Source organism: Gorilla gorilla, chromosome 3, assembly GCF_029281585.2.
Source record: "Gorilla gorilla gorilla isolate KB3781 chromosome 3, NHGRI_mGorGor1-v2.1_pri, whole genome shotgun sequence".
NCBI lineage: Eukaryota > Metazoa > Chordata > Mammalia > Primates > Hominidae > Gorilla > Gorilla gorilla.
The window spans coordinates 57,124,038-57,140,556 of NC_073227.2; the positions used below are offsets into that span (position 1 = coordinate 57,124,038).

Sequence of the window (16,519 nt, forward strand, 5' to 3'; positions counted from 1 at the left end):
GTGTGGTGTTGGAAAGGCATGAGAGCTCTGCCCGGGCTACTCCCACAGCCCAGGCTGCAGCCGGCAAAACCGCGCGAGCACAGTACACGGCCCACCTGCTGGTACCTGCGCCGGCTCTGGGATCCCCGGGATGCCCAGGAAAGAATGGCAGTTCTCCACTGGGTGGAGTCTCTCACTGGGCCTAGACCTAGAAGGCAGGAATCCCAGGCCGGTCAGCCCAGTGGAGGGGGCGGGGGGAAGACACGCCTCTCCATGGCCAGCCAGGTGTTCCCTGCGAAATAGAGGCCACCGCCCTGCCCCGACCCGACCCCGTCCCAACCCCACGTCCTAAAGCTCCTCCAGCAGAGCCCGGTATTCTTCCTCGCTGAGGGGTGCTTCCAGCGAGGCGGCCTGTTCCAAGGCCTCCAGCTTCCCCGGGGCCTCTGTTTCTAGGAAAGGTTGCGCCTTTGCAGAAACTGCGGGCTCGCCAGGAGCTCATCCAGCGCAGGCCGGAGGGGAGTGCAGACGAACGCCCCAGATCCTGGAGCGCCTGGGAGGGCGCCGGGATGCCTTGCATCTGCCCCTGCCACGCGGAGGCCTCCGGAGGCGCGGGCTGGCGAGGTGGAGCTGCCCCGGCATGGGGTTCCCACGCCGCCCCAGCGACCTGGGAACCCCGGCCCCAGCCCCACCACGGACTCCCCTGAGACGCGGGTGGTGCAAGCACACCTTGGCCCTGTGGCCCCGCTTGAGCGGGCCCAGGTTGTCCCACCGCGCAACGGACAGGTAGGCCCTCCCGCTGCGGGTCCCGTTCCTCCCGGCTTTTGCCCGGGTGCAGAGGCCACCGAGGAGCCTGAGGGTGAGAAAGCGCCCATTCCAGAGGATCCGGGGCGGCGTAGGCAAAATCCCCGCGTGCCGGGGCAGGTTGGGAGATACCCTCTGCCGGCGCGGCCTGGCTGGGCTGGAGCATGGGGACGGCCCTCGCTCCTTGGCTCACGAAAGCCCCCGGTGGTAGAGCCCCAGGCGCGCAGGGCACCTGGGGTGCGGGAATCCCCGTTCCCCACGCGCCGGTGTGGGCCAAGGCGACACACGAGGAAGCAGGGTGACACCCTCCGGGGGGCGCGTTGCACAGGCTGCCTGCCTGCCTGCGCGGGCCTCCTGCCAGCCTGTCCCGGGTTCCTGGCCCTTCGATTCTGAAAACAGATCTGAATCCTGGACTCCGGGAGGCCCGTCATTCTGGCCAGCTCTTCCCTGGTGGCGATGCCTGGAAAGCGATCCTTCTCAAAGTTTGGAGGAGCAGGGCGGACTGGGATCCGGTGACGGCGGTCCGCTTTCGCCTACCTTCTTGCGGGTAGCGTCTCCCAGGTGAGGGCCGAGATTCCCTCCGGTGCTACCTCAGCTGGCATGACCTCTCATTCTGTAACCAAATCTGGACCCTGGGCTCCAGAATGCCGATGGCCTGGGCCAGCCGTTCTCTGGTGGCGATGCCCGGTTACGGGTTCCGCCCAAAGCAGGCTCACAGGGCCTCGCTTTAGCTCGGGATCCAAACGAGTCTCCTTCGTCTTCCCTGTCCCCGGGATTCCGCGGGGAGGGTGCCTTCCGAAGGTGTTGGGAGGGCCATCTCGGGGAGCCCCGGCCTGAATTTCACGGATGGAAACTGGCAGAGAGAGGCCGGCGGGCTCCCGAGCACCTCAGCCAGCCTGTGCACTGCGGCGGGTGCAGCCAGGAGGCCGGCCTGGACAGTCAGGCTGCGGCTCTTATAAAGGCCCGCAGGCAGGCAGGCTCCACCCCTTCACGAATGGCGGTGAGCCCTGGGACAGCCCGCCCCACACCGGAAGGATACCAGGGCGTGGAGTTCTGCGGCCGGGTGGTGGTGGGGTGGGTGGGGTGGGCGTGGTGATGGCGGTGTTGGGGCCGGAGAGACGAAGATGAAGGGGGCGAGGGGAAAGGGGTGAGGGGGGCACGTTTCGGGGGCTGGCTCTCCTGACCTCTCCAGGAATCCTGCAGGAACTGGAAGCCGCTCTCTGGGCTCCCAGGCGTCTTCAGCAGGGAGAAACCGGCCTGGGAGGGTGGAGGGGAGTGTGAAACTGAACCTCCGTGGGAGTCTGGAGTGTTCCAGGCCCTCTCTCCGTGAAGGAGGCAGTGCCTGTGGGTGTCGCCGTAGCCGGGACAGTCTCACACATGCAGGCGTGTGGCTCTCGTTCATTTCCACGTAGGAGACCACAGCGAGACCCCAGAGAGAAGATGCCTCCCCGGCGTGATGGCCTGACGATGGATTCCCGTGTGCGGCAACATGGGGAGTCTGCAGTGTGGCCGGTTTGGAAACTGGCAAGGAGAGCGAAGGCACCATGCTGGTCTTCCACCCTTCCCTGCATGTTTCCGGGTGCCCGCAGAGCTCCGGGAGCAAAGTGTCAGCATGACACATCTCTGAACTGATCAACAAAATGATGTAACACTTCTCTAGGCTCTGCCTACAGGGGCTTTGTGACATATCTCTGCACTGATCACCCAGGTGATGGGACTTTTGTCTAGGCTCTGCCTATGGGGGCATTGTGAAATATCTCTACACTGATCACCCAGGTGATGTAACTCTTGTGTTGCATCTGCCTATGGGGGCATTGTGACATATTTCTGCAGTGATCAACCAGGTGATGGGACTCTTGTCTAGGCTCTGTGTATGGGGGCTTTGTGACATATCTCTGCACTGATCACCCATGTGATGTAACGCTTGACTAGGCTCTGCCTACGGGGCATACTGACATATCACCGCATTGATCACCGAGGTGATGTAACTCTTGTCCAGGCTCCGCCTATAGGGGGCCTTTTGACATATCTCTGCACAGATTATCTAGGTGATGCAACTCTTGCTTACGCTCTGCCTGCAGGAGCATTGTGAAATATCTCTGCACTGATCACCCAGGTGATGGGACAATTCTCCAGGCTCTGCCTGCTGGGGGCATTGTCACATATTTCTGCACTGATCACCCAGGTGACAGACTCTTGACTTGGATTTGCCTATGGGGGCATTGTGACATATCTCTGCACTGATCACCCAGGTGATATAACTCTGCTCTAAGCTCTGCGTAAAGGGGCATTGTGACAGATTTCTGCATTGATCACTCAGCTGATGTAAGTATTGTCTAGGCTCTGCTTAAAGGGGCCTTGTCACATATCTCTGCACTGATCACCCAGGTGATGTAACTCTTGTCTAGGCTCTGCAAACAGGGAGTATTGTGACTTATCTCTGCACTGATCACCTAAGTTATGTAACACTTGTGTAGGCTCTGCCTACAGGGGCATTTTGACATACCTCTGCAATGTTAACCGAGGTGATGTAACTCTTGTCTAGGCCGTGCCCACAGGGGGATTGAGACATATCTCTGCACTGATCCCGAGGTGATCCAACTCTTGCCTGGTCTCTACCTACTGGGGACATTGTGACACATCTCTGCACTAATCTCCCAGGTGGTGAAACTTTAATCTAGGCTCTGGCTACATGGCATTGTGACATATCACCGCACTGATCACCCAGGTGATATAACTCTTGTCTAGGCTCTGCCTACACGAGGTTTGTGACATATCTCTGCACTGATCACCCAGGTGATATAACTCTTCTCTACGATCTGCCTACATGGTGCTTTGTGACATATCCCTGCAATGATCACCCAGGTGATATACCAATTCTCAGGGCTCTGCCTACAGGGGCATTGCGATGTATCACTTCACTGATCACCTGGTTCCTGTAACTCTTGCCTAGGCTCTGCCAACAGTGGCATTGTGACATATCTCTGCACTGATAACCCAGGTGATGTAACTCTTTTCTAGTTTCTGCCTACAGCGTGCTTTGTGACATATCACTGCAATGATCACCCAGGTGATGTACCACTTGTCAATGCTCTGCCTACAGGGACATTGTGATGTATCTCTGCACTGATCACCTAGGTCATGTAACACTTGTCTAGGCTCTGCCTACAGTGGCATTGTGACATAACTCTGCATTGATCGTCTAAGTGATGTAACTCTTGTCTAGGATCTGCCTAAAGGGACTTTGTGACATAACTCTGCACTGATCATCCAGGTGATTGGGCTTTTGTCTAGGCTCTGCCTTAGGGGGCATTGTGACCTGTTTCTGCACTGATCACCCAGGTGATGGACTCTTGTCTTGGATCTGCCTATGGGTGCATTGTGACATATCTCTGCACTGATCACCCAGGTGATGTAACTGTTGTATAAGCTCTGCCTACAGGGGAATTGTGAGAGTTCTCGCCAATGATCACCCAAGTGATGTAACTATTGTCTAGCCTTTGCCTACAGGGGGCATTGTGACATACCTTTGCACTGATCACCCAGGTGACCTAACTCATCTAAGTTCTGCCGACAGGAGCTTTGTGACATATCTCTGCCCTGATCACTTAGGTGATGAAACACTTTTATAAGCACTGCCTTCAGGGAATTTTGACAAATCTCTGCACTGATCACCTAGGTGATGTAATTCTTGTCTACCCTCCGCCGAAACAGAGCATAGTGAAATATCTCTGCACTGATCACCCAGGTGATTCAGCTCTTGTCTAGGATCTGCCTACAAGGGTTATTGTGAAATATCTCTGCACTGATCAACTAGGTGATATAACACTTGTCTAGGCTCTGCCTACAGGGGCGTTTTCACATATCCCTGAACTGATGAGAAAGGTGATGTAACCCTTCTCTAGGTTCTGCCAAAAGGGGAGTTTTCACATATCCCTGAACTGATGACAAAGGTGATGTAACTCTTGCCTAGGCTTTGCCTATAGGGGACATTGTGACATATGTCTGCACTGATCACCCAGGTGATGCAACTCTTCTCTATGCTCTGACTAGAGGGGATATTGTGACATATGCCTGCACTGATCACCCAGGTGATGTAACTCTTTTCTATTCTCTGCTTACAGAGGGCGTTGTGACATCACTCTGCACGGATCACCCTGGTTATGTAACTCTTGTATACGCTCTGCCTTTCGGGGCATTGTGACTTATCTCTGCACTGATCACCCAGGAGATGTGACTCTTGTCTAAGCTCTGCCTAGAGGGACATTGGGACATATCCCTGCACTGATCACTGAGGTGATGTAAAACTTGTCTAGGCAATGCCTACAGTGGGATTTATGACATATCTCTGCACTGATCTCCCTGGTGATGTAAGTCTTGTCTAGGCTCTGCTTACAGGGGGTATTGTGAGATATCTCTGCACTGATCACCCAGGTTATGTAACTCTTGTCTAGACTCTGCCTGCAGTGGCATTTTCACACATCACTGCACTGATAAAAGAGATGATGTAACTCTTTTATAGGCTTCGCCAACAGAGGGCATTGAGACATATCTCTGCACTGATCACCAAGGTGATGCAACTCTTGTCTGTGATCTGCTTGCAGGGGGCATTGTGACATATCTCTGCCCTGATCACCCAGGTGATGTAACTCTTGTCTAGGCTCTGCCTACTGGAGAAATTGTTACATATCTCCGCAGTGATCACCCAGGTGATGTCACTTTTGTCAACAATATGGCTACATGGGCATTGTGACATGTCACTGCACTGATCACACAGCTGATGTAACTCTTTTCTAGGCTCTGGCTGCAAGGGCCTTGTGACACATCTCTGCCATTGTCTAGGCTCTGCCAAAAGGGGGCATTGTGACATAACTCTGCACTGATCACCCAGGTGATGGGACTCTTGTCTAGGCTCTGCATATAGGGGCATTGTGCCATATCGCTGCAGTGATCATGCAGGTGATGTAATGCTTGTCTATATCTGCCTGCTGGCGGCATTGTGGCATATTTCTGCATTAATCACCCAGGTGATGGACTCTTGTCTTGGATCTGCCTATGGGGGCATAGTGACATATCTCTGCACTGATCACTCATGTGATGTAACGCTTGTTAAGCTGCACCTAAAGGGGTATTGTGACAGATATCTCCACTGATCACCCAGGTGATGTAACAATTTTCTGGGATTTGTCTACAGGGGGCTTTGTGACATCTCTTTGCAATGATCACCCAGGAGATGTAACTCTTGTCTTGGCTCGGCCTACAGGGGCTTTGTGTCATATTTCTGCACTGATCACCCAGGTGATGTAACTCTTGTTTAGGCTCTGCCTTCAGGGGCTTTGTGACATATCTCTGCACTGATCACCCAGGTGATGTAACTCTTTTCTAGGCTTCACCTACTGGGTGTATTGTGACATAACTCTGCATTGATCACCCAGGTGATGTAACATTTATCTAGGCTCTGTCTACTGCGGCGTTTTGACATAGCTCTGCACAGATCACCTAGGTTATGTACTCTTGTCTACTTGCTGCCTATAGGGGGCATTGTGAAATATTTCTGCACTGATCACCCAGGTGATGGGACTCTTCTCTATTCTCTGCCTAGAGGGGGATTTGTGATATATCTCTGCACTGATCACCCAGGTGATGGGACTCTTCTCTATTCTCTGCCTAGAGGGGGATTTGTGATATATCTCTGCACTGATCACCCAGGTGATGGAAGTCTTGTATGGGCTTTGCCTATAGAAGGCTTTATGACATATCTGTGCACTGATCTCTGAGGTGATGCAACTCTTCTCTAGGCACTGCCTACAGGGGACATTGGTACATATCTCTTCCCTGATCACCCAGGTGATGGACTCTTGTCTTAGATCTGCCTATATGGACATTGTGACACATCTCTGAACTGACCAACCAAGTGATGAAACTATTGTCTAGGCTCTGCCTACAGGGGCTTTGTGACACATCTCTGCACTGATCACCCTGGGCAGGGAACTTTTGTCTATGCTCTGCCTACAGGAGGCTTTATGACTTATGCCTGCACTGATAACCTAGGTGATGTAACACTTGTCTAGGCTCTGCCTATACGGGAATTCTCACATATCTCTGCACTGATCACCCAGGTGAGGTAACTCTTGTCTAGTGTCAGCCAACAGGAGAATTTTGACATATCTCTGCACTGATCATCCAGGAGATGTCACCCTTGTCTAAGCTCTGCCTACAGGGGCATTGTGAGCGATCTCTCCACTGCTCACCCAGGTGATGTAACAATTATCTGGGCTTTGCCTACAGGGTCTTTGTGATATATATTTCCACTCATCAAACAGGTGATGTAATCCTTATCAAGGTTCTGCTTACAGCGGCTTTGTGACATATCTCTGCACTGATCACCACAGGGAGGAAACACTTGTCTACACTCTGCCTACAGGGGACTTTACGACTTATCTCTGCACTGATCACTGGGTGATGTTACCCTTGTCTAGGCTCTGTCTACACGGGAATTTTCACATATCTCTACACTGATCACCTAAGTGATGTAACCCTTGTCTTGGTTCAACCTACTGGGGATTTCTGACTAACCTATGCACTGATCACCGAGGTGATGTAAATTATTTCCAGGCTTTCTGTACAGGGGACTTTGTGATATATCTCTGCACTGATCACCCAAATGATGCAAATCTTCTCTAGGCTCCGCCGGGAAGGGGCATTGTGAAGTATTTCTGAACTGATCATCCAGGAGATGTAACTATTCTCCAGACTTTGACTAAATAGCGTCGGAATGTGTTGGCAGAACCTTAGACGGAATTTCACAGACAGACAAGGACACAGAGAGGCCAGCGGGCTCCCTTGCACCTCAGCCGGGGTGAGCAATGTGCGCAGGTCTAGCTAGGAGGCCGGCAAAGAGAGCTAGAGGTCTGCGTTCTGCCGCCAGGCGTTCCATGGTGGCAGCTGGGAGGCTGCAGGGGCACGGGCGGGTGCAGGCCCTGTGTTTTGTGGGACGGTGGTCTCCACCCAGCCTAGGGGAGGACGCATTTTCTGGGGGTGGGGGGTCGGGGTGCGGAGGGGGTGGTCGGGCGGGGTGGGGGTGGTCAGGCGGTTTTGGGGTGGTGGAAAGGCATGAGAGCTCGGCTCGGGCTGCTCCCACAGCCCAGGCGGCTGCCGGAAAACCTGCGCGTGCGCAGTAGGTGGCCCACCTGCTGGTACCTGGGCCGGCTCTGGGATCCCCGGGATGCCTAGGAAAGAATGGCAGTTCTCCGCTGTGTGGAGTCTCTCACTGGGCCTAGACCAAGAAGGCAGGAATCCCAGGCCGGTCAGCCCGGTGGAGGGGGTGGAGGGAAGGCACGCCCCTCCATAGCCAGTCAGGTGTTCCCCGCGAAAGAGAGGACACCGCCCTGCCCCGACCCGACCCCGTCCCAACCCGGCGTCCTAAATCTCCTCCAGCAGAGCCCGGTATTCTTCCTCGCTGAGGGGTGCTTCCAGCGAGGCGGCCTCTTCCATGGCCTCCAGCTCCCCCGGGGCCTTCGTTTCTAGGAAAGGTTGCGCCTGCTGCAGAAACTCTGGGCTCCCCAGAAGCTCATCCAGCAGCAGGCCGGAGGGGAATGCAGACAAGCGCCCCGGCTCCTGGAGCGCCTGGGAGGGCGCCGGGATGCCTTGCATCTGCCCCTGCCGCGCGGAGGCCTCCGGGGGGCGCGGGCTGGCGAGGTGGAGCTGCCCCGGCTTGGGGTTCCCACGCCGCCCCGGCGACCTGGGAACCCTGGCCCCAGCCCCACCACGGACACCCCTGTGACGCGGGTGGCACAAGCACAACTTGGCCCTGTGGCCCCGCTTGAGCGTCCCCAGGCTGTCCCACCGCGCAAGGTCCCGGCACGCCGTAGCATTGTGGGTCCCGGTCCTCCCGGCTTTTTCCCGCGTGCGGAGGCCACCGAGGATCCTGAGGGTGGGAGAGTGCCCCTTCCGGAGGAAACGGGGCGGCGTAGGCACAATCCCCGTGTTCCGGATCAGGTTGGGAGATCCCCTCTGCCGGCGCGGCCTGGCTGGGCTGCGGAACGGGGACGGCCCTCACTCCCTGGCTCACGAAAGTCCCCTGTGGGAGAGCACCATGCATACAGGGCACGTGGGGTGCGGGAAGCCCCGTTCCCCAAGCGTCGGTGTGGGCGAAGGCGACCCACGAGGGAGCAGGGTGACACCCGTCAGGGGCCGCTTTGCACCGGCCGCCTGCCTGGACTGGCGCCCTTTCAGCCTGTCCCGGGTGCCTGGCCTTTCGATTTTGAAACCAGATCTGAATCCTGGACTCCGGGAGGCCCGTCTCTCTGGCCAGCTCTTCCCTGGCAGTGATGCCTGGAAAGCGATCCTTCTCAAAGGCTCGTAGAAGAAGGGCGGTCTGGGATCCGGTGACGGCAGTCCGCTTTCGCCTGCCTTCTTGCGGACCGCGTCTCCCGGGCCAGGGCCGAGATTCCCACCGGTTCTGCCTCAGGTGGCTTGACCTCTCATTCTGAAACCAAATCTGGATCCTGGGCTCCAGAATGCCGATGGCCTGGGACAGTCGTTCTCTGGTGGTGATGCCCGGGTACGGGTGCCGCTCAAAGCGCGCTCTCAGGGCCTGGCATTGGCTCGGGGTCCAAACGAGTCACCTTCGCCGTCCCCATCCCCGGGCTTCCACGGGGATTGTGCCGTCCGAAGGTGTCGGGAGAGCCATTGCGTGGAGCACCAGCCGGAATTTCATGGACGGACACGGGCAGAGAGAGGCCGGAGGGATCCCGTGCACCTCAGCCAGTCTGTGCACTGTGGAAGGTGCAGCCAGGAGGCCTGCCCGGACAGCCAGCCAGCGGCTGGCTTATAAAGGCCCTCAGGCAGGCAGGCTCCACCACTTCATGAATGGCGGTTAGCCCTGGGACAGCCCGCCCCACCCCAGAAGGGTCCCAGGTCATCGAGGCCTGAGGCCAGGGGGTGGTGGGGTGGGGGTGGAGCGGGTCGTGATGGCGGTGGTGGGGCTGGAGAGACGAAGAGGAAGGGGGCGAGGGGGAAGGGGTGAGGGGGGCGCGTTTCGGGGGCTGGCTCTCCGGACCTCTCCAGGAATCCAGCGGGAACTGGAAGCCGCTCTCTGGGCTCCCACGCGTCTTCAGCAGGGAGAAACCGGCCTGGGAAGGTGGAGGGGAGTGTGGAACTGAACCTCCATGGGAGTCTTGAGTGTTCCAGGCCCGCTCTCCGTGAAGGAGGCAGTGCCTGTAGGTGTCGCCGTCGCCAGGACGGTCTCACACGCGCAGGCGTGTGGCTCTCTTTCATTTCCACGTAGGAGACCAGAGCGAGATCCCAGAGAGAAGATGCCTCCCGGCGTGATGGCCAGACGATGGATTCCCGTGTACGGCAACATGGGGAGTCTGCAGTGTGGCCGGTTTGGAAACTGGCAAGGAGAGCGAAAGCACCATGCCGGTCTATCACCCTTCCCTGCATGTTTCCGGGTGCCCACAGAGCTGCGGGAGCAAACAGTCAGCATGGCCAGCCTTTTGGGGGCCGGAGAGACGTGAGCAGCAGTCCGCCTTGCAGAGGGTAAAGCCACGCGGAAACCAAAATCACGCCTCCGTCGTCCCGAGTGTTTCTCCTCCGTGGTCGGGGCTGTCGGCCTCGCTATCCGTTGCGGGGCTCCGCCTGGGGATGTGGGGTCTGTGAACCATTGGGGTGAAAACCCGACGTCAACCCGAGTCCCGGTCTTTTGTCTCTGAGGAAACCGCCCATTCCCTGTGCCACGGAATCGGGGTGAATGAGTGCCCCCCTGGCCGACGGGGCGGCTGTGGGCCGAGCCCTCAGCCCGCGCCGGACACTAACCGTTTTCCCGGAGGGCAGGGGTCCCGTTCCTCCCGGAGGCAGAAGACCGCTTTTCCTCTCTGCCTTCCTCCATCTGTTCCCGGCTCCCTCCCGCTGGCACCCAGTCTCTGCGTCGCTCTGTCATTCCCTCCGTTCCTCCCTGCCTCTCTCCCTCCCTCCCTCCTTCCCTCCCTCCCTGCTAATGTCCCTCCGCCCATTCTTCCACCCGTCTAGGTCTCCTGTTCCTCTCTCCATCTCTGCCTGCCTTCCCTCCCTCGTGGAACGCTCAGCGTCCCCGCTGTGCGCCCGGCCTGGGGTCTGCGTTCCGCCGCCAGGCGCTCCATGATGGCAGATGGGAGGCTGCAGGGGCACGGGTGGGCGGGCGACGGCGGCGCGGAGGCGCAGAGGAGGCGAGCCGCTGGAGGGGTGTCACGCCTGGATGCTGCGCGGGCCCAGCGTTTCACGGGAAGGGGGTATCCACCCAGTTCAGGAGAGGACGCATTTTCCGGGGGTGGGGGTCGGGGGTGCGGAAGGGGTGGTCAGGAGGGGGTGAGGTGGTGGAAAGGCATGAGAACTCTGCCTGGGCTGCTCCCACAGCCCAGGCGGCTGCCCGCAAACCCGCACATGGGCAGTTGGCGGCCCACCTGCTGGTACCTGGGCCGGCTCTGCGATCCCAGGGTTGCCCAGGAAAGAATGGCAGTTCTCCGCTGTGTGGAGCCTCTCACCAGGCCTAGAACTAGAAGGCAGGATTCCCAGGCCAGTCAGCCCGGTGGAGGGGTCAGGGGGAAGACACGCCCCTCCATAGCCAGCCAGGTGTTCCCCGCGAAAGAGAGGCCACCGCCCTGCCCCGACCCGACCCTGTCCCAACCCCGCGTCCTAAAGCTCCTCCAGCAGAGCCCAGTATTCTTCCTCGCTGAGGGATGCTTCCAGCGAGGCGGCCTCTTCCAAGGCCTCCAGCTCCCCCAGGGCCTCCGTTTCTAGGAAAGGTTGCACCTGCTGCAGAAACTCTGGGCTCGCCAGGAGCTCATCCAGCAGCAGGCCGGAGGGGAGTGCAGACGAGCACCCCGTCTCCTGGAGCGCCTGGGAGTTCGCCGGCATGCCTTCAATCTGCCCCTGCCGCGCGGAGGCAACCGGGGGCGCGTGCTGGCGAGGTGGAGCTGCCCCAGCTTGGGGTTCCCACGCCGCCCCGGCGACCTGGGTACCCCGGCCCCAGCCCCACAATGGACTCTCCTGGGACGCGGGTGGTGCAAGCACACCTAGGCCCTGTGGCTCCGCTGGAGCGGGCCCAGGCTGTCCCACCGCGCAATGGCCTGGCAGGCCGTCGCGCTTCTGGTCCCGGTCCTCCCGGCTTTTGCCCAGGTGCGGAAGCCACCCAGGAGCCTGAGGGTGGGAGAGCGCCCCTTCCGGAGGAGCCAGGGCAGCGTAGGCAAAATCCCCTCGTGCCGGGGTAGGTTGTGAGATCCCCACTGCTGGTGCGGCCTGGCTGTGCTGGAACACGGGGATGGCCCTCGCTCCCTGGCTCACGAAAGCCCCCTGTGAGAGAGCCCCAGGCGCGCAGGGCACGTGGGGTGCGGGAAGCCCCGTTCTCCATGCGCCGCTGTGGGCGAAGGCGACCCACGAGGGAGCAGGGTGACACCCGCCAGGGGCCGCGTTGCACAGGAAGCCTGCCTGGGCGGGGGCCCTGCCAGCCAGTCCCCTGTGACTGGCCCTTTGATTCTGAAACCAGATCTGAATCCTGGACTCCGGGAGGCCCGTCTCTCTGGCCAGCTCTTCCCTGGCGGCGATGCCTGGAAAGCGATCATTCTCAAAGACTCGGAGGAGCAGGGCGGTCGGGGATCCGTTGATGGCGGCCCGCTTTCGCGTGCCTTATTGCGGGCCGCTTCTCCCGGGCCAGGGCCGAGATTCCCGCCAGTGCTGCCTCAGCTGGAGTGACCTCTCATTCTGAAACCAAATCTGGACCCTGGGCTCCGGAATGCTGATGGCCTTGGCCAGCCGTTCTCTGGTGGCGATGCCTGGGTACGGGTTCCGCTCAAAGCAGGCTCGCTGGGCCTCGCTTTGGCTCGGGGTCCAAACGAGTCTCCTTCGCCGTCCCCGTCCGCGGGCTTCCGCGGGGAGTGTGCCGTCTGAAGGTGTCAGGAGGGCCATAGAGGGGAGCACCGGCCGGAATTTCACGGATGGACACGGGCAGAGAGAGGCTGGCGGGCTCCCGTGCACCTCAGCCGGCCTGTGCACTGCGGCAGGTGCAGCCAAGAGGCCTGCCCGGACAGCCAGCCAGCGGTTCTTATAAAGGCCCGCAGGCAGGCAGGCTCCACAACTTCATGAATGGCGGTGAGCCCTGGGACAGCCCGCCCCACCCCGGAAGGGTCCCAGGACGTCGAGGCCTGCAGCCGGGGGTGGTGCTGTGGGGGGGGGGAGGGCATGGTGATGGTGGTGGTGGGGACGGAGGGACGAAGAGGAAGGGGGCGCGGGGGAAGGTGTGAGGGGGGCGCATTTCGGGGACTGGCTCTCCGGACCACTCCAGGAATCCCGCAGGTACTGGAAGCCGCTCTCTGGGCTCCCACGCGTCTTCAGCAGGGAGAAACCGGCCTGGGAGGATGGAGGGGAGTGTGGAACTGAACCTCCGTGGGAGTCTTGAGTGTTCCAGGCCCTGTCTCCATGAAGTAGTCAGTGCCTGTGGGTGTCGCCATTGCCGGGACAGTCTCACACAGGCAGGCGTGTGACTCTCGTTCATTTCCACTTAGGAGACCAGAGCGAGACCCCAGAGAGAAGATGCCTCCCAGGCGTCATGGCCTGATGATGGATTCCCGTGTGCAGCAACATGGGGAGTCTGCAGTGTGGCTGGTTTGGAAACTGGCAAGGAGAGCAAAGGCACCATGAAGATCTTCTACTGTTCCCTGCATGTTTCCGGGTGCCTGCAGAGCTCCGGGAGCAAACAGTCAGCATGACACATCTCTGAACTGATCAACAAAGTGATGTAACCCTTGTCTAAGCTCTGCCTACAGGGGCTTTGTGATATAGTCTCTGCACTGATCACCCAGGTGATGGGACGTTTGTCTAGGCTCTGCCTATGGGGGCATTGTGACATATCTCTACACTGATCACCCAGGTGATGTAACTCTTGTGTTGCATCTGCCTATGGGGGCATTGTGACATATTTCTACACTGATTACCCAGGTGATGGGTCTCTTGTCTAGGCTCTGTGTATGGGGGCTTTGTGACATATCTCTACACTGATCACCCAGGTGATGTAACGCCTGACTAGGCTCTGCCTACAGGGCATAATGACATATAATTGCATTGATCACTGAGGTGATAACTCTTGTCCAAGCTCTGCCTATAGGGGGCCTTGTGACGTATCTCTGCACTGATCATGTAGGTGATGTAACTCTTGCTTACGCTCTGCCTGCAGGGGCATTGTGAAATATTTCAGCACTGATCACCAAGGTGATGGGACTCTTCTCTAGGCTGTGACTCCTGGGGTCATTGTCACTTATTTCTGCACTGATCACCCAGGTGTCGGACTCTTGTCTCGGATTTGCCTCTGGGGGCATTGTGACATATCTCTGCGCTGATCACCCAGGTGATGTAACTCTGGTCTAAGCTCTGCCTAAAGGGGCATTCTGACAGATCTCTGCATTGATCACTCAGGTGATGTAAGAATTGTCTAAGCTCTGCTTAAAGGGGCCTTGTCACATATCTCTGCACTGATCACCCAGGTGATGTAACTCTTGTCTAGGCTCTGCTAACAGGGGGTATTGTGACATATCTGTGCACTGATTACCTGAGTGATGTAACACTGGTGTAGGCTCTCCCTACAGGGGCATTTTGACATATCTCTGCACTGTTAACCGAGGTGATGTAACTCTTGTCTAGGCTGTGCCCACAGGGGAATTGAGACATATCTCTGCACTGATCCCGAGGTGATCCAACTCTTGCCTGGTCTCTGTCTACTGGGGACATTGTGTCATATCTCTGCCCTGATCTCCCAGGTGCTATAACTTTAGTCTAGGCTCTGGCTACATGGCATTGTGAAATATCACTGCACTGATCAGCCAGGTGATGTAACTCTTGTCTAGGCTCCACCTACAGGGGGCTTGTGACATATCTCTGCACTGATCACCCAGGTGATATATCTCTCCTCTAGGATCTGCCTACAGGGTGCTTTGTGACATATCCCTACAATGATCACCCAGGTTATATACCGCTTGTAAGGGCTCTGCCTACAGGGACATTGCGATGTATCTCTACACTGATCACCTAGGTCATGTAACTCTTGTCTAGGTTATGCCTACAGTGGCATTGTTACATATCCCTGCACTGATCACTCAGGTGATGTAACTCTTTTCTAGGATCTGCCTACAGGGCGCTTTGTGAGATATCCCTGCAATGATCACCCAGGTGATGTACCACTTGTCAAGGCTATGCCTACAGGGACATTGCGATGTATCTCTGCACTGATCACCTGGGTCGTGTAACTCTTGTCTAGGCTCTGCCTATAGTGGCATTGTGACATATCTCTGCAGTAATCATCCAAGTGATGTAACACTTGTCTAGGATCTGCCTAAAGGGACTTTGTGATATAACTCTGCACTGGTCATCCAGGTGATGGGGCTTTTTTCTAGGCTCTGCCTAAGGGGGCATTGTGACATATTTCTGCACTGGTCACCCAGGTGATGGACTCTTGTCTTGGATCTGCCTATGGGGGCATTGTGACATATCTCTGCACTGATCACCCAGGTGATGTAACTGTTGTATAAGCTCTGCCTACAGGGGAATTCTGAGAGATCTCTTCTCTGGTCACCCAGGGGTTGTAACTATTGTCTAGGCTTTGCCTACGGGGGACATTTTGACATATCTCTGCATTGATCACCCAGGTGATGCAACTCTTCTCTATGGTCTGCCTACAGGGGACATTGTGACATATCTTTGCACTGATCACCCAGGTGATGCAACTCTTCTCTATGCTCTGCCTTCAGGGGACTTTGTGACACATCCCTGCACTGATCACCCAGGTGATGCAACTTTTCTCTATGCTCTGCCTACAGGGGGCATTGTGACATATCTCTGTACTGATCACCCAGGTGATGTAACTTTTTTCTAGTCTCTGCCTACAGAGGGCGTTGTGACTTCACTCTGCACGGATCACCCGGGTTATGTAACTCTTGTCTAGGCTCTGCCTACGGGGGCATTGTGACTTATCTCTGCACTGATCACCCAGGAGATGTGACTCTTGTCTAAGATCTGCCTAGAGGGACATTGGGACATATCTCTGCACTGATCGCTGAGGTGATGTAAAACTTGTCTAGGCTTTGCCTATAGTGGGATTTATGATATATCTCTGCACTGATCACCCAGGTGATGTAACTCTTGTCTAGGCTCTGCTCACAGGGCGTATTGTGAGATATCTCTGCACTGATCACCTAGGTGATGAAACTCTTGTCTATGCTCTGCTTACAGGGGGTATTGTGAGATATATCTGCACTGAACACCCAGGTGATGGAACACTTGTCTAGGATCTGCCTACAGGGACATTTTAACATATCACTGCACTGATCAACGAGATGATGTAACTCTTGTATAGGCTTCGACGACAGGGGGCTTTGAGTCATACCTCTGCACTGATCACCGACGTGATGCAACTCTTGTCTGGCATCTGCTTACAGAGGGCATTGTGACATGTCTCTGCCCTGATCACCCAGGTGATGTAACTCATGTCTAGGCTCTGCCTACCGGCGACATTGTGACATATCTCCACACTGATCACCCAGGTGATGTCACTTTTGTCAAAGATAGGGCTACAGGGACATTGTGACATGTCTCTGCACTGATCACACAGCTGATGTAACTATTGTCTAGGCTCTGGCTACAGGCGGCTTGTGACACATCTCTGCACTGATCACCCAGGTGATGTCGCCCTTTTCGAGGCTCTGCCAAAAGGGGG

The 16,519-nt window shown here is 57.0% G+C and overlaps 1 protein-coding gene across 1 annotated transcript; it reads right to left on the reverse strand.

The window, feature by feature from the left end:
- Window positions 1-12,419: 12,419 nt before the first annotated feature.
- On the reverse strand, window positions 12,420-12,723 carry LOC134758245 (putative double homeobox protein 2). Its single transcript, XM_063705105.1, has one exon. It carries the CDS (start codon window positions 12,721-12,723, stop codon window positions 12,445-12,447), a length of 279 nt encoding a protein of 92 aa, XP_063561175.1. The 3' UTR covers window positions 12,420-12,444.
- Between the last annotated feature and the right edge of the window lie 3,796 nt (window positions 12,724-16,519).

Bases quoted from the DNA above. Each gene is read 5' to 3' on its own strand.
- LOC134758245 (XM_063705105.1), bottom strand. From the start codon at position 12,723: ATGGCCCTCCTGACACCTTCAGACGGCACACTCCCCGCGGAAGCCCGC.